This window comes from Phyllostomus discolor, chromosome 7 (genome assembly GCF_004126475.2).
Source record: "Phyllostomus discolor isolate MPI-MPIP mPhyDis1 chromosome 7, mPhyDis1.pri.v3, whole genome shotgun sequence".
Lineage (NCBI taxonomy): Eukaryota > Metazoa > Chordata > Mammalia > Chiroptera > Phyllostomidae > Phyllostomus > Phyllostomus discolor.
The window spans coordinates 139098438-139120996 of record NC_040909.2 but is presented as its reverse complement, the minus strand read 5'-3'; the positions used below and the strand labels follow the sequence as shown (position 1 = coordinate 139120996).

The window sequence follows — 22559 nt, the reverse complement described above, 5'->3', positions numbered from 1 at the left end:
CCAGAGAGTGGCAGGAACTGTCTTTTCGAGCTTTATAGCTAACAGCTCAGTTTCCACAGGCCAGATCGGGCCACCTAGCCCAGCCCACCTCCGGGGGAGGGGTGGATGCAGGTTCCCTAGAGGGAGCAGGAAGTCCCATGGCCAGGGGCAGGATGGAAGAGGTACAGCCCTCTTATGGGGAAGGACTGAGCAAATAGTGGAGACCATACGGTGGCCCCTCCTCCACCCCCGAAAAGGCAAGCCTGCTCCGTGCTCTGAGCAGCCTTCCCTGCTCAGCTGGGGATCCTGGGACCAGCCTCAGACCTTCATGCTTCTCAGGCCCTGCATTCTCCACTTTCGGGCTCTGCCCTTCGGTGCTTGGGGACCATCATCTGCTTGGTTACTGCCTGCAAGCTTGGCATCCTGGGTTCTCCCCTGGCTGCCACATCCCGTTGCTCTGGGTCCTGCTCAGGCACCTCCCAAGCAGTCACCAAACCCATTGTCCCTCTGTTACCAGGGCCACTGGCCAAGCAGCGGCTGTGCTAGTCCACTCGGCATCATGGCCGTGCCTCCTGGGCAGGCTCCCTCTGCTCCACAGAGCTGAGCAGGCGATGTGTGCGGGGTAGTGGTTCTTTCTCAGGGGCGATTTGTCTGGAGCCACTTGTGGTGGCTCCAGCTGGGAGGGGTGCCGCTGGCCTTGTCTGCATGAGGCCAGAGGTGCTGCTCAGCACCCTTCAGTGCGCAGGACAGCCCCACGGCCAGCCTGCCTGGCCAAGGAGCGGGCCCAGAGCGTGTTCTGCGGGTCACTCCCCTGCCCTGCCGTCCTCCCTGGCTCCCCATGCCTCCTGGGCTGCTCTCCAAGGCCCTGCATGCTCTGACTCAAGCTCTGCTCTCCAGCGGCGCCAGCCGAGTGCCACCAAGCCCAGCCCTGCTCCGTGTTCCATGCCCCCCACAAAAAAGCAAAGCTCAGGCATCCCCTTCAGGGCCTTTGACCCTCCCTGGGCCTGTCGCAGCAAGAACTCCATCCTGGTCCTTTCCTTAGCCCCAAAGTTCTCCTGCACTCCTGGTGCTCCGAGCCTGCAGAGGGCCCAGGTGCCGACGCAGTCCTGGGACTGTGGTGAGAAGCCCCGTGGGCGGCGGGGGAGCCAGGTGGCGGGTCCCTGATCGGTTTCTCAGATGCCGGGTGTGGTGGTGCAGCAGTGGGCCCTCAGCCCTGGCTGGTGAACATGACTCCCTGAGCCTCAGCCCTGTCTGCGGACCCGGTTATGTCTGTCCTGTGCATTTTCCAGGGGTGTCGTGAGGCTGAGGCCAGGCTGAGTTTCAGAGGAGCCTGTGAAATACTGGACGCTAGATGTGCGTGAAGTTTTAAAGCATTGATTCCACACTGAGGAGCTGACAGCCAGCAGAGCACGTTCCTGTCCTCTTGCAGGCTTGTGGAAGACGAGACGAGCCCCGAGTGTCGACAGCTGCGCGGAAACAGCCCTGGTGTGTGGACAGAAAGGTCGCCATGGAGCTTCACGGCAGGGTTGTCCCTCAGACACTTGCTGTGGCTCTCTGGTAGGCCCCTTCAGCCATTTCTGGGGACTTCTGTGGCAGCCAGCGTGATCCTCTTGGCAGTGCGGATGACGACGAGACATGGGCACTGTCAGGCCTCCCCACAGACCTCGTGGTGTTTGTGCATGGGGCCCTGCGGGTCACCAGTAAGGGGAAGCAGCACCTGGACTCTAGAAGCCGTTTTTCTACTTCATTGCAGTGTCAGCCTTTTATTTTATATTTAAAATGCAGCTGTTCTAGTAGGATTCCTAGTGCTTCGGACTCTGAGAAGCCTAAGAAGTAGCAGCCTCCTGTTGGTGCAGCCTTCCTGCCACGGCTGCTGGGGCCCAGGACAGGGTGGAGTCGAGCCTGCCTGCATTGGTCTGGCAGGACTTGACATCCGGTCCGTGTTTCCAGCCTTGCCCACGTTCCTCCTGCCGTCTCCTGCTGGCCACTCGCCGGCAGGTGTCTTGACAGGGAGACAGACCAGGCCCCTGGTGGGGGCACACAGGAGTGGACTGCGATAACCTCCCGTGAACAGCAGAGGTGGAGGTGTTGGGGGTCTTAGAGAGACCACTAGAGTGGCTGCTAGCCTCAGCTGGGGACGTGGAGTTTAAGTGGCCTTTCTGGGGGAGGGGGTGTCTCGTCTAGAAAGGTGGGGTATGTGTGACTGAGTTGTTCAGCGCGCTAACCAGGCAGAGGGGCCGTGCGTCTCAGGTGGAAGGGGCTGCACGAAGCAGGAGTGGCCGTGGGGCGGCAGAACTTGCCGGAGCACTTCGTGCTGGCGTGCCCAGTGAGGCTGGGATGGGCAGGTCAGAGGTCGGCAGGCGAGTGCAAGGCTGGAGGGAGCACCCCTCGCCTGGCACAGCTGCCCGCCGTAGTCAGACCGCCGGTGACACCGGGGATGCCGGGGCCCAGACAGTGGTTCTGTGAGAGGCCCCGGCCCTCCCCGTCCTCTCCTCTCCGGAACACACGAGAGCTTATGCAAAGATGCTGCTCGCTTCAGCCATTCTGTTTTCAGCCAGAACAGAAATCCCTGGCAAGAGCCTTCTGGGAAACACTGTGGGCAGGGCCTCAATCAGTGCCCCTCGAGCTCTGTGTGGTGGCCCCCGTGGGGGTGAGGCAGGGCGCACCTCACCCTGGCTGGGGGTCCTTCAAGAGCAGGCACCAGCTTCTGGGACTTTCACACTGGAGCTGGCACTGCTTGGTCTGAGGGCCCTGTGCTTGGCGACCCTGCGCTGCCTCCCCAGCCAGCCAGGGAGCCAGCGAAGGACCAGGGCTGGGGGTCTGCTGTAGGAGGGGACGCATGCTGGTGGTGAGGGGCGGTGGGAGTGTGGTTGGTGGTTGTGTCTCTCAGTCCTTCATCTTGCGGAGCTCCGGGCGGTGGTGTTGGGCCTGGTCTGTAGGTTGAGGCGCCTGCCTCCTGCAGCCGAGTCGGGGCAGGGAGCACACATGCAGCAGGGCCCTCGGGGTGTGAGCCTGGAGCAAGGCAGGGCCAGCCAGGCTGACCGCTGACCACAGGGGCGGAGTGTCGGCGGTGAACCAGAGGAGGCAGAAGTGTGGGAACAGGTGCCGCTGCTGTAGCACGTGTCGGACTGGCTCTGTGTAAGCCGCTGTCATGTTCCACCCTGCGACTCCACCAGAGCCGGAGGCTGCTTCCAGCAGGCACAGACCAGCTTGCAGGGAGCGGGGCTGTGCAGGGAGCTCTCTCGGGGCAGGGCGCTGCGAAGAAGGGAACAGAGAACAGAAGGAGCACCCCAGAGCAGGAATGAGGCTCGATGTGCAGGTAGATGACGTGGGTGCCATCGCCCACAGCAGGAGCAGGAAGGCAGGTGGACAATAGGAACGAAAAGGAGCCGGCAGAGGCTGGTCTGGGAGGTTCAGGGCAGCGGCCCAGCAGGGTGGGGGACTCCTGTCAGCACCACCAGCAGGGAACCTGGGAAGCACTGTCCAGACCCTGAGAACGTGCCCTCTGCCCCACAAATCATGAGCCAGCTGCCAAATAGATAAAGGTGTTTTCAAATGTACCTCCCACCTACCCTTTTTCAGGAGGAAGGGAGAAGAGCCCTGGCCAGGGGGCTCAGTGGGTTGGCGCATCGGCCCGTAGTCGGACAGTGCATGCGCGGGAGGCAGGCAGTCGGTGTTCCTCTCACATGGGGGTGTGTGTGTGTGTGTGTGTGTGTGTGTGTGTGTGTCTCTCTCCCACTCTCCCCCTTCTTTCCTTCCTCTTTTAAGATCAGTGAAAATATCCTCGGGTGAGGATTTAAAAAAAGAAAGAAATGAGCGCCAGGAAAAGGCTCTCGCAGATGGAGAGGTGGCGCCCCCACAGGCAGAAGCGAGAGCACCAGGCACCGCTGCTCCGCTGCTGGTCCGGGGGCCCTGTGCACTCTGCTCACCTGCGCACCTGTGTCCAGCCTCTCGGTCACCTTGGCTGTCCCCTCCGGCTGTCCCCTCCAGCCACACTGCTCACTCCGAGTGTGCTGACAGCCGCCTTAGTGGTCAGGCCCAGGGAGGATGGACACCTGGGCTCACCTGGGGGCGCTGGAAGACAGTTCTTACGGAGCCCGGTTGTTTTCTAGACAGCGCTCCGACCAGATGGCTGCTCTCCGAGTATTGGTGGGGAGAGGGGTCGCCAGCGTGGTGAGAGCTTGGCCAAGCAGTTTCTGGGCCCATGGCGGCGGGGGGGACGGGGCAGGGGGCAATGCTTGGCCGTTGTCTGCAGCAGGCTGGGGGCTGCCAGAGCTCCAGCTCTCGCCTCTCAGTGAGAAGTCAGGCCCTGTTGCCCCCCACGGTGCCCCCCATTGTCCCCCGGGGCAGCTCTGCCTGTCAGCGCACACCTGCTGCACGTTGCACAGCGTGAGACAGCTGGCTTCTGACCTGTCCCCTCCAGGCTGCCGCTCCACCTGCTGTCCCTCCTGCCTGCTCTCTCGAGGCGGTGCCCACTGCCTGTCTCCAGGCCACCGGCGCCCTCTGCCCCCCTCAGCCATCTCTGCGCGTCCATCTCGCCTTGGCTTGCTGCCCGGTCCCCTTGGGGAGCCCATCCCCTCGTGCCTGTGAACACGCTGATTAGGAAAGTGGAATTCCCGTCGTATGCTGATTTCTTCTAAACTTGTATCCAGAGCTTGGGCCTCTTCCGGAGCTGCCGCAGAGCCCGCCGCCGCAGACGCACCGTGGGACCTGCGGAGGAAGTGCCTGGGCCACCTCCCCTCACAGGGCCAGTCCAGCCCTCCCACCTCCCCGTGCCTGCCACTGGAGCTGCCACCTGTTAGGGGCTGCGCGTGGGCTGCGGCGAAAGGGGGGGCTCTGTCACATGCGACACCACACTGACTCGGGAGGCCGCACCCGTGCAGCGGATGACACGCACACGCTGTGCACAGCCTCCACCAGCTGCCCAGAGTGCGCCCAGGCATCCAGGGAGGGTGCCTGACGCGGAGTGTGGCTGAGATGTGGTGGGCCCGTGTCTGTGCTTCCCTCACCCGGCAGCAGGGTGTTGAGGTGCAGGGAAGCAGGGCTCCGTGCACCCCAGTGGGAGTCGGGCTTAGAGCGAGCGCGGGCAGCACCTGCCCAGGAGGTGGGTCTGTGTCCTCAGTTGGAGAAGGGGCGGAATTGGAGACTCTCATGTACCCTGCTCCCTCCTGCCGCCCTCCCTCCCTCCTCCCCTCCCCTCCCCTCCCAGCAGCAGCTGTGGTGGCCACACAGCGGGAAGGCGCTGCTGATTACCAGCTGTGGCCAGCTTGAGTGATAAGGGGTCCATTGTCCCCTCACTTGGCTCCTTCGGGAGGGACTGGCTGCAGGGGGACTGGATCCAAGAGCCGAGTGGCCTCCCTCCTGTGCCTCACGTGTTATTTCTGCTTCCTGGTGTTGTTTGGAGAAGTCTCTCCCCACCGAGGACAAAGTGGCCCCAAAGCTGGTGCTCTCAGCAGGCAGGGGCTGCTTTCGCTGCCTTGGCTCTGTGCCCATCCTGGTGAGGGGCTGCAGGGGGGCACTCAGACACCTGGAGGGGCCCAGGCCAGGGGGTCTCGAGAGGAGGGGAGGTGACAGAAGCTTAGACAGGTGTGCCAGCCCCTGTGGTTCTGGCTGGGCCCGGGGGGAGCAGCCAGGAGCTGTGGAGCTCAAGTTCAGACACTCGCATTTTAAAAATGGGACCTAGGGGTCACGCTCCAGCCCAAGCCCAGTGCGTTGTGAGTGTGGCGCTGGCTGCCCCTCCTGGCTCGGCGGCGTCACTGTGCACGCGTGACGGCTGTCTCTGTGGTGGTTCACTCTCTCCAGCCACTCAGCCGCGCTGTCACACACAGTACGCAGAGCGCAACTCCCCACCCCGATGAGGACACGCTGCCTCAGAGCTGCCTCCGAGCTCCCTGTGCGGTGCGGTGCAGCGCCTTGGTCAGCCCCCAGGTCCGCGTGCTGCAGAGACGGTGCGGGGCTGGTGGGGCCTGCGCTCCTGTCGGCCAGGCAGCTGCAGCCTCGCCGGCGGGTGACTCGTGGTTGTCCTTTGAGCCTTCTGGTGCCCGAGGCTGCTGGCTCTGGGAGCACGCCGTCCGTGTCGCTCCTCTTCCCTCGGGCAGGCCGCCTCCGTGAGCGCAGACGCTGGGTTCGGGCCGCTGCCTGGCAGCGTGGTGTCGGTTCTTGCTGCAGCTCCGCCGGCTGCCCCGGGGACGGGGACTGCAGGGGACAGCCCGTCCTTGGCCACTTGTTGGGCACCCACCTGCGTCCTTGTTATGTGGTGAGTTTTCAGGGAGGAAGCCTGGCTGGCCGAGCCTCTCTGCTGTCGCTCTCGTCTCCTGGGGAGTGCGGCCTGCTGGCGGCAGTGCTCTGCCCGGCGCTCACGGAGCTGCCTTTTCCCGTCAGTGCAGCTTGTCCCCTCTTGACTCCCAGCATTTCACACCCCGTTGTGAGTGTCTGGTGTAAAGCACAGGTCTGGGGCTTTGAAAGTCTTGCGTGACGGTGTTTATCTCATCGGACCACTGGTCCATTTCGTTTAGTGCGATTCTCATGTTTGAGTTACTCTGCCGTCCCTGTATTCTGATTTTCCTGTTGTCTGGGACAGGTTGCTTTTTTCTCCTTTCTTAACTTCTTTTGGATTGATTTTTTTTTCTCCTTTGTTGGATTGGAATTCATTCACTCAGCTTCCATAGTGGCTGCCCCAGATGTCTTAACGTGCAGAAATCACTTATCAAAATCCAAACTAAATGTTATATTTACTGTTCTCAGGACAGTTCAGAGACCTTAGACCTGTGAATGGTGACTTCTATCCCTCCCCTAGGCTGACCCCTCCTGTCCCAGCTCCTGCCAGGTTCACCTCGCTGCCTTGGGCTTCAGCCTCAGGCTGTCTCCCGGGCTTGTCACCGGGCCTGTCCTGGGCTTTCTGTCCTCCCCTGCTTCCTGTCTGCTCAGACCTTCGAGAACTGCTGCTGGCCAGGCCTTCGAGTGCCTGCTCCTGGTTTTGTTTGTTTCCCCTCTGAGGTTCTGAACTTTCTTCCCTGCTCATCACTAGATTTGAAATTTTAAAAAATAGTTTAAAACTCTCATATTGTTTGTTTGTTTGTTCGTTCTTTCTTAGAGGGCTTGTCGAAGCTGTCTTGTTCCTTATTGTGATAGAGATGGACATGTTTACTCCCACCTGTTTCCAGTAGGTGCTTCCGGCCAGCGGGGCTGCTCCTGGTCCTCCCGTTGGTCCGGCATTTGGCCCTTCTGGGACAGCACTGGCCCTTCTGTACCTGGGACTTGGCAGGAAAATCCTGTGACAGTCAGAGTTGGCGAAATGCTTCTCGGGCTTATGAACAGCTTTCTGGAAACTCGAGCAGTAACTGGAAGGGACTCCCCCAGAGGCGGCAGCAGCCCCTCAGACCCCATTGCTGGTGGAGGATGCAGCCCCCCGAGGCCCTGCTGTGCCTGGGGCGCTGTGCAGACCCAGTGGTCCACCACCCAAGACCTGTGCTTTCTGATTATGTGCTCTTCCTGACGTTTTTCTGCGCTGCTTTCTGTTGCATTAAAAGTTTCTATTTTGTTTTATTTTCCTCTAGTACTGATGAGATTTCACAGTGAGTCCTAACAAAGCCTCTGCTCTCCTTTGGACCTGAGAACACCTTGTGTAACTGCTCACTGAACCAGCTTGTCTATGTAGTTTTGACTGAAAATGTTCTTTTACTGGCTTGAAAATACTGGGCTCTCCGGCTCCCAGCCCTCCCTCCTTCGTGCTCCCAGGGTCTGGGGGTGGGAAGTTCTGCTCTTGATGCTGTGTTGGAAAAGAACTTTATTTCACTCCTCTTTCTGAAAGGGAGTCTGGCCGACCTTAGGCCCAACACTGGTCATTGTTCTCAGCTCTGCCTCTGGGTTCAGTCTTCAGCATGTGGTTGCGTGTTCTCCGGGGCTGCTGTGAGTTGCCTCTTCGGCTGGGCTCTGCTCACCTGCATGGTTTTGTGTGTTTGTGGGAATTGTCCACTGCATTTGAGAAGTGCCCCCCCACTTGGGGGACAGGGACATGGGGGCGGGTGCTGGGCTGTGTTCTGGAGCACTGCCTTCCAGAGTGAGTCAGATCTCCCGCAGAATGTAAGGGTTCAGCCTCCCGGGGGGTGGCCCGTCTCTGATGGGTGCTGTTTAATGTTCCAGTTGCTCTCCCCCACCTCAGTGATCCATGGTGGCCGTGGGGAGCCTCAGGATGCCCTGCCATTGCCATGGCCCCATTCATCCCCCTTCTCCAGGTGTGGCAGGGGCTCCTGGAGATATCCGAGGCAGGGCCAAGTGCAGGGGTCCCCACTGTGGTGAAGCATGACCCCAAGCAAGTGAGGAACAGCATGCAGGGAGGGCCACTCAGGACCCATTGGGCCCGTGGCTATTGGTCACACATGCCCAGGCACAGCACATTACGCTTGCATGTGCCTACACACATGTCCACACACGGCCACAATGTGCTTGTGTGTGCTCACACCCACCCACATGGTCACTTACACCAGGCTCACACGTGTTTGCACACACGTGTCCGTGCATGGCCACGTGTTCTCGTGTGAGTCGTGCATGGTCTATGCACACGTGTCCGTGCACAGTCACAACATGCTGCCGTGTGTGTACATACACATGTTCACCAGGGTGAGAGGAGCAGACGCGCTGCCTCCTCCGTGGGAGGAGCGTTGCCAGGTTCCAGGAGCAGATTGCAGCTTCCAGGGGCTCGTTCTCAGCACAGACCTGTGAGGAGCCGGCACAGAGCGTCTTCTGTTCCGGAGCCTGCGTGGGAAGTTGGCATCAAAGACCTTCTCGCCCACTCACGACTGGAACTTTCCCACAGTGGGGACGGGGGAATGGCAGGAGGCCCAGATGGCGGTTTGGCGGCCTCAGAACATGGAGTGCAGGCAGCAGCGTCTTGTCCTGCTCTGTCTGTGCCCTCAACTGTCATCTGCCCTGCTCTCCCGCCTGAGGCTCCCAGTGTCAGCACAGGCCACGTCTGGCCAGCGAGTGACCCCGGGCCACTCTCTGCTCATCTGTAGGTGAGGACTGAGGCGGAGGGCAGGGTGGCCACACACACCTCCGGTGGGAAGAGTCCACAGAGATGCTGCACCCGCAGCTCAGTTTTGTTTCAAAGGCTCATACGAGGTCACTGAGCAGGAGAGAGGGTCAGGAGAGTGGCAGGTGTCTTCTCCACACTGCACCCCCCCCCCCCCAGGAGCCTGCCTCCCTCCTGCACAGACAGATGAGAAGTGACCTAGAAACAGCTGAGAGCCCTGGCTGGCCCAGCTCAGTGGATTGAGCGTGGGCTGTGAACCAAAGTGTTGCAGGTTCGATTCCCAGTCAGGGCATATGCCTGGGTTGCAGGCCATGACCGCACATTGATGTTTCTCTCTCTCTGTCTCTCTCTTTCTCCCTCCCTCCCCTCCCTAAAAATAAATAAATAAAACCTTTAAAATAAAGAAAATAATAAATAATAAAAAAAGAAACAGCTGAGAAGTGGAAAAATGCAGGCTTCAGGACTTCATGAGAAAAGTTGTAGTGACCACTGATAGAAATTAAAACTACTCTATTGAAAATACAATTTAAAAAGTAAATGCAGACGACAAAAGCAGAGCATAAAACCATAGAAAGGAAGTGGACCGGGCACGAGAAGACGAAGGCTCAGCCCCCGCCGTCAGGAAGCACAAGCTCGGGTCACCTGAGGTCACAGACCAGGCACTGCCTGGGTGCGGGAGGTGGGGCGAGCTGTCTGATAATGGACCTTCTCTGTATTTTAAGTTAAAATTTTTTAAAATTTATTTTTAAAGAGAGGGGAAAGGAGGGAGAAAGAAAGGGAGAGAAACATCAATGTGCAAACATCAATCAATTGCTTCTCTCTCACACCCCCCCAACGGGGGACCTGGCCTGCAACCGAGGCATGTGCCCTGACTGGGAATCGAACTGAACTGGGCCTTTTGGCCCACTGGCAGGTGCTCAATCCACTGAGCCACACCAGCCAGAGCTGTATTTTCAGTTTCTCTATGTGATTTTAGGGCTTTTCTTTTCCTCTTGACTCCTCATTTTGTCCTGGGCACCTCCTTCTGGCCGCCGTGGCCTGAGGTGAGCCCAGCTGCTGCGTTGCCCTGTGCCCTGTGGGCTTCCTCTGCCCTGGCCCCAGGGTGCAACCAGGGGGAACTCAGCCCCCTCGGCCTGGCCTGTGTGTTTCTCACCTTCCTCTGCCTGCCACTCTCTTAAGCCATTTTTTCATTCTAAAGGGGCCTTCTGTTGAGAAATCAGCCAGTTATTTCATTTGGTGTTTGCTGGTTCACTGAGCAAAGGATTGGGCACTGAGGATGCAGTCGTGAGCAGGAGGCACTGTCCCCAGAGTGGGTATTTTTAAACAGTCACAGTGAGATTTCAGTAACAACATCCTCTAACGCAAAGTGCTGCTGACTCTTTCCCCTGGGGACCCAGGTCTCCCTCTGTCCTGGTGTTTGAGGTCACTGTGCCACCCTCAGTGCCCGTGCCGAAGTCCCTGAGTCGTCAGGTGGGGTGGGGGAGCCAAGCTGGAGGGCTGTGGGGAGGGTGGCATGGTGACCTCCGACCCTGTGGGCACTAGAAGGTGTGATTGTATTTGCGTCAGCACAGCCTTGCAGGCTGAGAGCTGCTGTGTCTTCCGTCACAAGCCGCTCCTGGCCACTGTTGTGTGTCTCAGAGCCCAGTGGGACGGCGCCGTGCTCTCCTGGAGGGACCTTGGTGTCCCCTGCTCCTAGTCACGAGCCAGCTTCTCTGTTCCGACCACTGGCCTGTGGACGGATATTTTGTTCTCTCTCAGCAGTCTCACAGGGGCCTCTGCTGCTGTTTCGTTGGGGAGAGAAGTCCAGGAAGGCATGGGTGGCAGGGGCCTGGCTGTGGGCCCAGTGCTGCGTCTACCCTGACTGCCTGTCCTGGGACCTCGGGCACCAGGCAGAAGCCAAGGGCCATTCCCAGAATGGCCGCTTCCCAGGAGCTGCTCCCGGTCAGGCCCATCTTCTGTGTCCTTGCTCTGTGGGTGGGTGTGGCGCAGCCCCCAGGGAGGTTTGGAAGCTGGTCTTGACCTGCGGGTGTTCCATGACTTGACAATGGGTCGTCGCAGTTTCCATGGTCAGGGCGGCCCAGGCGGCGAGAGCAGCTGCGGCAGAGGCGTGATGCGGAAATGCCAGCCGCCCCGCCCGGCGCAGAATGGGGCATTGTGCCTGCTGCCCGGGGCCCCGCGCGCAGCCGGGAGACTGAGACCACTCCTTGTTCGCAGCGGGGGAGCTCATGAAAACAGCATTGAGAGTGGACCTCAGGCCTTCTGGAGCCCGAGGCTGAGTCAACGCTTGTTTATTCCTTCCCTGAAACTCACTGAAATGAACAAAAGGAGTGAAAAAGAGGGAACGAGATTTAAGTCAGAGGAGGATGTCAGCCAGCCGGGAGGAGTGAGAGGCAGAGCCTGGAGCGGGCTGTTTGTGCTGCTGAGAAGGACTTTCGGGGACGGGGACTCTGGGGATGATGTGGATTGGGCCGAGCTGGCCCCGGGCCCGGGTGGGCGTGGAGAGCCTGGTGCAGGGGTCTGGTGAGGGAGGGGAGCTGCCACAGGAGGGTGCAGGCGCTTCGTCTGCATTTTCTAGAGACCCCAACGGGGGGAGATGGGGAAGTCGCAGAGACAATGCAAATCGCTCTGCGGCTGTGGGCCCCTGGCAGTTCCTCAGGTCTGCTGGTGCTGGCTGAGAAGAGAGGCCTGTGCGCTCCTGGGACGTGGCTCCCAAGGACATAGCTGGAAGGTCGATGATCTCGCGGGAGGAGTCCTTGCTAGGGGCCCTTCTGTGTGCTGGTGGGGCCACGCTCCCGTCTGCCCACCTTGCAGCACCAGCCACGACGGAGGCCCTTCTGGTCCTTGGTGGACCCTCAGGACTGTTGCTGGAACCGGAGGGCATGGGGTGTTCGTGTGTGGTGGACAGAGCTGGCCCGCGAGTGCAGCGTGCCCGAGCCCCGAGGGGAGGCAGCTGCAGGCCTTCCTGGAGTCGCCCGACAGGTGGGGGCGCAGGGCGCGGTGTCTCCCGCTGGAGCTGGTTTCTGTCGTGCGCCCCTGCCGGAGGGCAGAGGAACTACACAGGCTGTTCTGCGTCGGGGGCTCTCTTCTCCCGGCTTTACTTACGCAGTGGTTTGCTTACATCAGTATGGACTTCTGGATATTAATTTTTATTTGTTTAAAGATTTAATTTATTTTTTAGAGAGGGAAGGGAGGGAGAAAGAGAGAGAGAAACATCAATGTGCGGTTGCTGGGGGCCGTGGCCTGCGACCCAGGCATGTGCCCTGACTGGGAATCAAACCTGCGACTCTTTGGTTCGCAGCCTGCCCTCAATCCACTGAGCTACGCCAGCCAGGGCTTTGGATATTAATTTTATAGTTTGGGTTTTAATCTAACATTTTTTTCTTGTTGCTCAAATTGCTCCAGCTCTGGTCATTGGGAGCACTTTTGGACCCCGTTGTGGTGGGGCTTTGCTCTTGTTTGGCTCTCCTTTGCATCTTGTGTCCTGCCCCAGTCATTTCAGCCCTTTCTTCCGGGGTTCCTAGCCCCTGTCATTGTAGAGTGCTGCTAGAGCCAGGATCTGGGCAGGGTGTGCTAGTTGCTATGGGCTGGTGTCTAAGCCTTTTCAACGGCCACAGTAAGGAAATATATTTGTGTGTATTGACCTGTAAACATTTCTAGATGTAGCCATCAGTGTCTGTATTGCACTGAGCACAAGTCCCTACTAATGGCTCCCACCTGGGCTGCTCTAGACTCCTCCCATGCTGGTCCGAACCCTCCCACTCCGCCAGCGACAACAAGCCTTTGGCCTAATTGCTCAGTTCCCATGTGCACACATGGCAGTGTCAGAACTGGGAACCGTGCTCATGGGAAGCAACAGCATCCATCACCCAGAAGATGGAGTGACAGGAACAGGTTGGTCAGCCCCCAGGAGCTAATGGAAAGCTGGACCGTGTGTGTGGAACCTTGGTTTCCTAAACGTCGGGCATGATGTGATGACACACATCAAACAAGAGGAGGCTGACTGTTTCCCCAGCCCAGCCATTAGGGAGTTTCTAGGTTGCGTCGCAAGCAGCCTGGCAGACTCCCTGAGTTTAGGAGATGTAGCTCAGCGTCCGGGGGACTGAGGTGACTAGACTGCGCGGGGATGCACCACAGAGCGGAGAGCTGCAAACAGCATGGAGATGGGCACGGGACCTGCCTTACCTTGCAGGGGTGCTGGCTGCTGTGGGTCTGAGGGAACTCCCAGAGGCCAGGGGTGGGGTGTGTGAACAGGGTGTTGTCACCGGGCAGACTGAAAACCTTCTTAATTCCCTGGGCAGAGGAGAACAATGGGCCCCAGAATAAATGCTGCTGTTGTGCCCCAACCAACCTTAGAAGCAAGATCCCAACGTTTCACACTGTTCCCAGGTTGCTATGTCCCAAAACACAGCTCAGGAATATTTATAGGAACACAAAAATGCACAGTTTCCAAAGGGTAAAATTCACAATGTGTGGCATGGAAAGATACAGGCAAATACAACCCATAATGCAGTGAAAAGTCGATCAAACTGATGCCAAACTGCCTCAGACGGTAGGCTGAGCAGACCCGGCCTTAAAGCAGCTATAATTACGTTCCATATGTTCAAACCTGAGGGAAATGTTGGGCACATTAAGTACTAAGATTTTAAAAATCCAAATTACATTTGCACAGTTGAAACTAAATTATCTAAACGAGAAGCACATTGGATGAGGTTAATGGCAGAATAGGCATTGCAGAAGAAGAGACTGGTGAATGTGAAGACAAAACAGTAAGGAAAATCCACACTAAAAGAAGGAGGGGAAAATACTTTTAAATTAAAAAAAAGCAAAACAGAGCATGACTGAGGTGGGGGGCCCCTGGCAGAGGGCTGATGTTTGTATAATTGGAGTTCCCAAGGGGAAAGGAAGGGACGGAAAAACTATTCAACAAAAACTATAAACGGGATCAAACAGTCTTAACAAACTGTAAGCTCAAGAAACATGAATAGAATTGTACACGGCTCGTCATCATCAAATTGCTCAAAGCCAGTGATGATGGGAAATGCCTTAAAAGCAGCCAGAAAGAAAGACAGTGGTTTCCCCTGCTGTCCCGAAGCACAGTGTGACTGTGAGCCCTCCCGTGAGCCAGAAGGGCGTAAAGCAAAGAAGCAGTCACCTAGGGACACGTCTTGCCAAGGGACACACAGACTGAATCGCGACGAAGGGCACACTCACAGACGGTTCGGAGCTCTGGAGGCTCGATGCCGAGACGCTGTGCGGGGCTCCCGGGAAGGAGCTCAGCAAGCCCCCACCCCCCCCTCAGGGCGCTGCTGCCTCTGCAACGGCTCGCTTGCTGCAAAATAAACGTGGAACGCTACTTGGCCAAAGTGACATCCTTCTTGGATTTCTCTCCCTTAGCCAACAAGGGGACCAATGTAATGTATTCTGTGTAGCAAATATTTCAAATCCTGGGCTTACCATTTTTTTTAAGATTTTATTTATTTAACTTGAGAGAGGGGAAGGGAGGGATAAAGAGAGGGCAAGAGATGCATGGATCTGTCGCCTCTCACATGCCCCCAACTAGGGACCTGGCCTGCAGTCTAGACACACGCCCTGACTAGAAATCAAACCCACGACCTGTTCGCAGACCGGCACTCAACCCACTGAGCCACAGCAGTCAGGGCTGGCCTTGCTTTTTGCTCATAATGAAATGTCGATTCACAGTTCTTAATTTTACTGCAGTTCAGTTTATTAATTTTTCTGATTAAGATACCCGTATCTTCTATAAGCCGACAGAGGTTTTCTTATATGTTTTTTCTAAAAGCCTTATTGTTTTACTTTTAACACTTAGATCTACAATTTATCTAGAATTGAGTTTTGGGTCAAGGTTCTTTTTTTTTTTTTTTCTGTTTATGTGTAGTCAACACAACACTTTTGAAAAGTCCATCTTTGTCAAATTAGGTACACCGAATATTGTTGAGTGTTGCCCTGTTAGGGGCTGTTAGGTGTGCTTCGGCCAGGTTGCTGCAGTAGTGCCAGGTGGGTGGGGCCGCCCCTGTTTGATACCGAGGGCACTACGTCTCAGAGGCAGTGGGCAGCTTCCTTGGGTCCAGCAGGTGAGGGGTTCAGGGGCCGGGCCCAGGGAGCCCAGAAACCAGCTCAGGACTGGGTGCTTCCTCGTCCTCGCCAGTGTGCTGGGCTGTGAGGGACTAGGTGGACTGCTCTTGCTCCCCGAGACCCAAAGGTATAGTGCGACGTGTTCTAAATGGATGTGCTTAGACAGTAATGCTCTCTCACAGGGCAACGTCTTCCCGACTGATGCTGGAGGGGGCATCCCGATGATCCACTGAGACGAGTCACCTGGGTCCTCGAGAAGAGACGGCAATGTCACAGGCGCAGGAGTACGAATGCGAGAGCCACAATGCCAGCGCGCAGGAGCCTCGGATTTCAGGGTCGAGCACCAGGTGAGGAGGAGCCGGCGGCGGTTGCAGGTGCTCAGAGGGCTGGCTCAGCGGGGAGGAATCGAGGCCCATGTGTGCTTGCTTCCTCCTGTGGAAGCCTGGGCCCCAGGCTTAGCCCCACTTCCTGCCGCAGATGTGAGGCAGGCGGAGGGGCTCCTCATGCAGCTGCGCTTGGCTCCCTGGACCAGACACCCTGCCGGCCCTGCAGCTGGGCCCAAGTGCTGTGCCCTGGCTGGACGTCAGTCTGCCTCAAAGCAGGTGGCCACAGCTCATCATGTTTCTTTTTCTTTATTCTTTCATTTTTATTTTCCTAATTTTTAACTATGTCTAGAAATCACTGTACACTTACAGAAAAGTATTGACAGCAGGAATGTGTCCCCCGCCAGACTGACCTTTTGTGACCATTGTGTGCTCCTCCTCTCTCCACACACAGTCAGGTGGGCCATAGGCGTCATGGCCCAGTGTTGGCTAATGTCACCCAGGATAGGTGTCGTCGTGAGTGAACCTGACCCTACAAAGCAGACCTAGATGAGGGGTCACGCCACAGTTGGGTGGAAGACAGTCATCACAAAGCCTTCTGTTTTCTCCTGGAATAGATCCAGCAAAGGTGCCAGCAGAGTTTGTGGGGCTGACAGGCTGATTCCACCATTCATGGGGGAAAACAAGGTCAGCGATAGCCAAGGTGTGTGAAGAAGCAGGACGTGGGGTCTTAGGAGACTGTGCATGCAGTGCAGAGCTATTGTTGTCGAGACCGTGTGGCACTGGTCGGAGCAGGTTTGACCAGCGAGCCAGTGGGGCGCTCAGACACGGGTGCCCTGACACTGCCTGCTGTGGAGGCCCCAGGTTGTCCACGGGGGAAATAAAGTTTCACACACTAAACAATAATCAATCCCGGTGGATTAAGATCTTCAACATGAAAGGCAAAGCAATAAAACTTTGCAAGTCAGCTTAGAATATCTTTGACCTTGAAGTAAGCAAGATTTTATTTCATTTATTTTTTTAGAGGGGGGAGGGAAGGAGAAAGAGGGAGAGAAACATTGATCTGTTGCCTCTCACACGCCCCCAACGGGGGACCTGGAATGCGCCCTGACCTGGAATCGAACTGGCGACCTTCCGGTTCGTAGGCCAGCGGCGGTCAGTCCACAGAGCCACATCAGCCAGGGCCAGGTTTCTTACACAAGAGAGAAAGAGGAGAAGTTACGAAGAAAAAGATTTATAAGTTCAATTTACATATTGAAATTAAAAGATTTACACCAAAAGGCAAAGGTACCATAAAAAGAGTGAAAAGGCAAGCATCAAGCAGGAGAGAGATTTGTAATGCGTGTAAATTGAGGGAGATTACTGTTGAAAAAAGATATCTTTGCATTTTTAAAATACATCTCCTGCAAATCAGTAAGAAAACAATTTTTAAAGATTTTATTTATTTATTTATTTATTTAATTTATTTTTTTTAAGAGAGGGGGAGAAACATTGATTGGCTGCCTGCCACAGCCTGCAGCCCAGGCAAGTGCCCTGACCGGGAATCAAACTGGCAACACTTCGCAGAGCAACACCCAGCCAACCAAGCCATACTGGTCAGGGCAAGAGTCATATGTGTTTTTAGTGAAGGAGAAATAATAATGGCTTGTGAATATGAGAAAGATGCTTGATTGCACTAATGATCAGGAAAAATTTAAAGCCATATACATGGGAATTCATTATACTAATCTATTTTGGTGCATGTTTTAAAATTTCCATTATTAAAAAAATGAAAAAAATTAGGTAAGTAAAAGGGGAGTTATAAAATTGTGGCACATTCCACCAAAAGGTAACTGCTATTAATGCCCTTTCCAGAGTTTTCTACACAAATACATATGTATAAACACTTAGGTCGCTAAGTGTTTAAACACGCTTTTATAAAAAGTGTGTATAACTGTGTTCAGTTATTGTGCAAGACCATCCCTGTCATTAAGTTTGGATTCACATTAAAACTCACATCTTCCCAAGGAGGTCCTGTTGACCACGCCCCCAGGGAGAGACACCCCCAAAACTTTAAAGATTGACACTGAAGGTCTCATTTATTGCACACTGCAATAGGAAAAACACTATTTTATAGAAGCTAATGTGTCTTAATTTTGTCCAGTAATAAAAGTAATCTGAACATTGTAGAAAACTTGGAAATTACAGCAAAGTAGGTGTTGGGAGCATCCCCTCCAGGTGTCGTCCGTTCGGCTCACAGGTCCTCTCAACTGTTGAAGGAGAGGGAGGGGGAGAGGAAGAAGGGACAGAAAGGAAGAGAAGAGGAAGCGGCATGTCACGTGCAGCTGCCCGTGCTGCCATGACAGTGTGCACCACCAGAGGAGGGCAGAAGCCCACCCCACACCGGAGCGGGGGGGGGGTGGGGGGGGCGGGAGCCGCACCCACCTGCGCTGGCGCTCGTGGTGGGTGCAGGCACAAGTCCTCAGGGTGCTGAAGCCGTCGGTGGGTGAGGCCATGAGAAGTGGGTGCGCTCCAGCCCGGGAGAAAGGGCAGCAGTGTCGGGGCTGGGAGCCAGCCCGTGTGCCCCGCGCCCCCTGCTGGACCTTGACCTTGGCACATAGTCTGGGGGTACTGACTGGGCAGACGGGAGGAAGCCTGTTTTCCCAACTTCTTTATAAACCTGACATTGTTTCTGTTATGAACTGATTGTGTTCCTCCCCAACCGGACTTCTCTAGCGGGGAGGAAACACTAAGAAGCTTCTGGAGGTTCTTACTGTGAAGGGACCGGACGTCTCGCCTCTGAAGCTGACGGACTCCAGACGCAGCGTCTGCAGACGTACCCAGGGGGCGCAGGGACTGGGGCGAAGGCCCACGGGCCCTGTGCTCACACTGCCTGCCTCTTTCCCAGGCTGGAGTGGGTGGAGATCATTGAGCCGCGCACGCGCGAGCGCATGTATGCCAACCTCGTCACGGGCGAGTGCGTGTGGGACCCGCCCGCGGGCGTCCGCATCAAACGAACCAGCGAGAACCAGTGGTGGGAGCTCTTCGACCCCAACACGTCGCGCTTCTACTACTACAGCGCCACCACGCAGCGCACCGTGTGGCACCGGCCTCAGGGCTGTGACATCATCCCCTTGGCCAAGCTGCAGACCCTGAAGCAGAACACTGAGTCCCCCCGGGCCTCAGCGGAAAACAGCCCGGGGCGTGGCAGCAGTGTCAGCCGCGACGGCAGCACCAGCTCCTCCCTGGATCCCGAACCGGACGCCTGCGGGAAGGCACAGGAGCCGCTGGGGAGGAGCCGGCAGATGGCATTTGGGGCTGCAGAGGAGGAGACCGGCAGGTGAGGCAGTGGGGCCGGTGGGTGGTGCCCTGCAGGTGGGGGCAGGCTGGGTGTCAGCAGGAACAGCAGAAACCACGAAGCCGCTGATACCTGGTGTGTACAGTAGGGCCCATCTTCATCCTCTGAGAGCAACACACAGCACCTGGAAAGGACGGGGCAGGTCTGCCGCCAGGGGAGGGGCCAGCGCATACTGTGTGTGTGCCGTGGTGTGTGGGCTCAGGCAGATTCCTGCGCACTTGGGGGCTGCAGAGCTGGCCGGTGCGCCTTCATGGGGTGGAGGAGATGGACATGCACAGGCATGAGATCAGTGTGGACGCTGGACCAACACCGGGAGGTGTCTGCTGTGGGGCAGGTCTGAGTGGGTGCTGGGAGCCAGGCAGAGAACGTACCTTCTCTTCGGGAGGAGCCATCAACCGTGTTGAATGTGTGCATCAGTCCGGGTGCCGGGGATGCCTTCACTGGGTTGTCTTCTCCCGTGTACGAGGATGGTGGGTTTTATGCTTCTCTCCACAAAGGACTTGCATATTTTTAAGGTTTATTTCTAGGCATGTTACCAATTTTATAGCTCTGGCTTTTATGTTATATCTCTTTTTTTTTTTTTTAGTCATGTTTTATGATTGCCACTGGTAAATAGACATTGATTTTTATGTCAGTCTTGTCTTTTACACTTTTGTTTGAGCTCATTAGTCTCATTAAAGATTCACCATCCGTCTCCTGTGATGCTGGCCATCTGCCCCACGGTGGCCGGGACTGGACCTGGGAGGGCCAGCAATCTTGTCCCGTGCTCAGGCTGCAAACCTGCTAGCCCAGTAACTTGGTGACACTGTCTTGGGAAGTCCCTTTCTACTGCTAGGCTTCTCACCATGAATAGATGTAGTGTTTTTATCAAGGATATGTTTTGAATCTTGATAGTGGTGTTGCATTTTGTCCCCCTACCAAAGATACATAGAAGTTCTAACCCTCAGTCCCCGTGAACGTGACCTTATTTGGAGACAGAACTTGACCTGTGTCATTAGTTGAGATGAGGTCACCTGGAGCAAGGCAGGCTGTGAGCCCGGGAGGGTGTCATCCCGTAAGAAGACAGCAGCCAGGGAGAACGCCCTGTGACACAGAGGTGGGTCCTGGAGCAACGAGTCTGCAGCCAAGGATTGCAGGCACCTGGGACAGGGGCCCTCCCAGCCTCCGAGGGGACCAGCCTCCGAGGGGACCAGCCGGGCTGGCCTCTGAACTTGGACTTGTGGCCTCTGGACCGTGAGAGCACGAGTTTCTGCTGTTTGAGCCCCAGGCTGTGGCATTGTGTGACTGCAGCCCCTGGACCCTACTGCAGTTGGCATTTTTTAAAATTGTATTATATTGATTATGCTATTACAGTTGTCCTCATTTTTCCTCCTTTGTCCCCCTCCACCCAGCAGCCCCCACTCCCTCAAGTAGCCGCCACCCCGCCCACCATTGTTCTTGTCCGTGGGTCCTGCACACAAGTTCTTTGGCTTCTCCATTCCCTGCTCTATAACGTATACCCCCTTGGCTGTTCCGTAACTACCTCTCCATCCCCTCACCTCTTTACCCATTCTCCTGCATCCCCTCCCATCAGGCAGCCATAGAATGGTCTGCGTAGACATGGTTCTGTCTGTTGTGCTTGTTTGTCTAGTTTGCTTTTTAGATTCAGTTGTTGATAGGTATGTATTTATTTGCCATTTTATGGTTAATAGTTTTGATCTGTTTTTAAGATTTTATTTTTTAAGATTTTATTTATTTCTTTTTAGAGAGGGGAAGGGAGGGAGAGAAACATCAATGTGTGTTTGCCTCTCACGTGCCCCCTACTGGGGACCTGGCCCACAACCCAGGCCTGTGCCCTGACCGGGAATAGAACCAGCGACCCTTTGATTCACAGGCCAGAGCTCAATCCACTGAGCCATACCAGACAGAGCTGATCTTTTTCTTAATTAAGTCCCTTTAACATTTCATATAATAAGGGTTTGGTGATGATGAACTCCTTTAGTTTTTCTTGTATTTTTCTTGCTTATTTGAGAGGATTTAGGAAGATGCCAAGCATGAACTTAGATAAGCCATTCACCTGGAAAAACATCTTGGGTGGGCCCGGATGTTGGGTGGGTCAGAGCCTCAGGGAATCACCAGGACAAGGCAAACAGTGTTAGCCAGGTTGATGGAATCTCAGATATGGTACCTGTCTGCCGGCCTTGTTAGGGGGGAAGGTTCAGAAAAGGAACAGTGGCCTCTGCCTGCCTTTCTCTCTGGGAGAAGGCTGCCCCCCAGCCCTTGCCCTGATGCCAGACACTTCACATCCTCCCAGTATGCCACTGGTGCCCTTTCAGCTGCGACCCTGGCACTGGAGCTCGGAGGGAGTGAGTCTGAGTAACTCCGTGTGTGGGTTCTTTAAGGGGAACTGCTTGGGAGTCCAGAAGTTTCTTCCACTGACTCAATCCCTGCAGAATTTTGCAGTCACAAGTTATAGGGACTTCTCTTCCTGGCCCTGGAACCTGGGCTGGGGGTCCTGGTGTGGGGCTGGGGCCCCTCGCTCCTGAGATACCCCTCCCGAATTTTTATCCGCCACATGTGGGTGAGAGAGCAGCCCGTTCTGTGTCTCCACCCCTCCTACCAGTCTGGGTGGACGTGGCTTTGTGCTTCTGTAGCTGCTGGACTTCATTCAACTTGATTTCTGACGGTTCTCAGTGATGGTTGTTCTGTAGTTTAGTTGTAAATTTTTTAAATATATTTTATTGATTATGCTATTACAGTTGTCCCATTTTCCCCCCTTCACCTCCCTCCACCCTGCACACCCTCTCCCACCCACATTCCTCCCCTTTAGTTCATGTCCATGTGTCATAAGTTCTTTAGCTTGTACATTTCCCATACTATTCTTACCCTCCCCCCCCCTCTATTTTCTACCTATTGTCCATGCTACTTATTCTCTGTTCCTTTTCCCTCCTCTCCTCCTCCCGCTCCCCTGGTGCTAACCCTCCATGTGATCTCCATTTCTGTGGTTCTGTTCCTGTTCTAGTTGTTTCCTTTGTTTGTTTGTTTGTTTTTTGTTTGCTTTAGGTGTGGTTGTTAATAATTGTGAGTTTGCTGTCATTTTACTATACATGTTTTTTATCTTCTTGTTCTTAGGTAAGTCCCTTTAACATTTCATAAAATAAGGGCTTGGTGATAATGAACTCCTTTAACTAGACCTTATCTGAGAAGCACTTTATCTGCCCCTACATTCTAAATAAAACTTTGCTGGATAGAGCAATCTTGGATGTAGGTCCTTGCCTTTCATGACATGGAATACTTCTTTCCAGCCCCTTCTTGCCTGTAAGGTCTCTTTTGAGAAATCAGCTGATGGTCTAATGGGAACTCCTTTGTAGGTAACTGTCTCCTTATCTCCTGCTGCTTCTAGGATTCTCTCCTTCATTTTAATCTTGGTTAATGTAGTTATGATGTGCCTTGGTGTGTTCCTTCTTGGGTCCAACCTCTTTGGAACTCTCTGAGCTTCCTGGACTTCCTGGAAGTCTATTTCCTTTGCCAGATTGGGGAAGTTCTCCTTCATTATTTGTTCAAATAACTTTTCCACTTGTTGCTCTTCCTCTTCCCCTTCTGGTACCCTTATAATTCGGATGTTGGAATGTTTAAAGATGTCCTAGAGGTTCCTAAGCTTCTCCTAATTTTTTTGAATTCTTGTTTCTTCATTCTTTTCTGTTTGGTTGGTTGTTTCTTCCTTCTGGCCCACTCCATTGATTTGAGTCCCAGTTTCCTTCCCATCACTATTGGTTCCCTGTGCATTTTCCTTCATTTCACTTAGTGTAGCCTTCAT

The 22559-nt window shown here is 55.3% G+C and overlaps 1 protein-coding gene across 4 annotated transcripts in view; it reads left to right on the top strand.

Annotated features, from left to right (window-relative positions):
• Window positions 1-22559, top strand: part of ARHGAP39 (Rho GTPase activating protein 39) — a 55446-nt gene that overhangs the window by 4547 nt on the left and 28340 nt on the right. For 3 of the 4 annotated variants that reach the window (XM_028533709.2, XM_036031588.1, XM_028533708.2), the window contains exons 2-3: window positions 15286-15450; window positions 18314-18745. In XM_028533709.2, coding sequence (XP_028389510.1) covers window positions 15371-15450; window positions 18314-18745 — 512 coding nt within the window. In that variant the 5' untranslated portion in view covers window positions 15286-15370. The remainder of the gene's footprint in view (window positions 1-15285; window positions 15451-18313; window positions 18746-22559) is intronic. The other variant, XM_036031589.1, reaches the window with a different exon arrangement.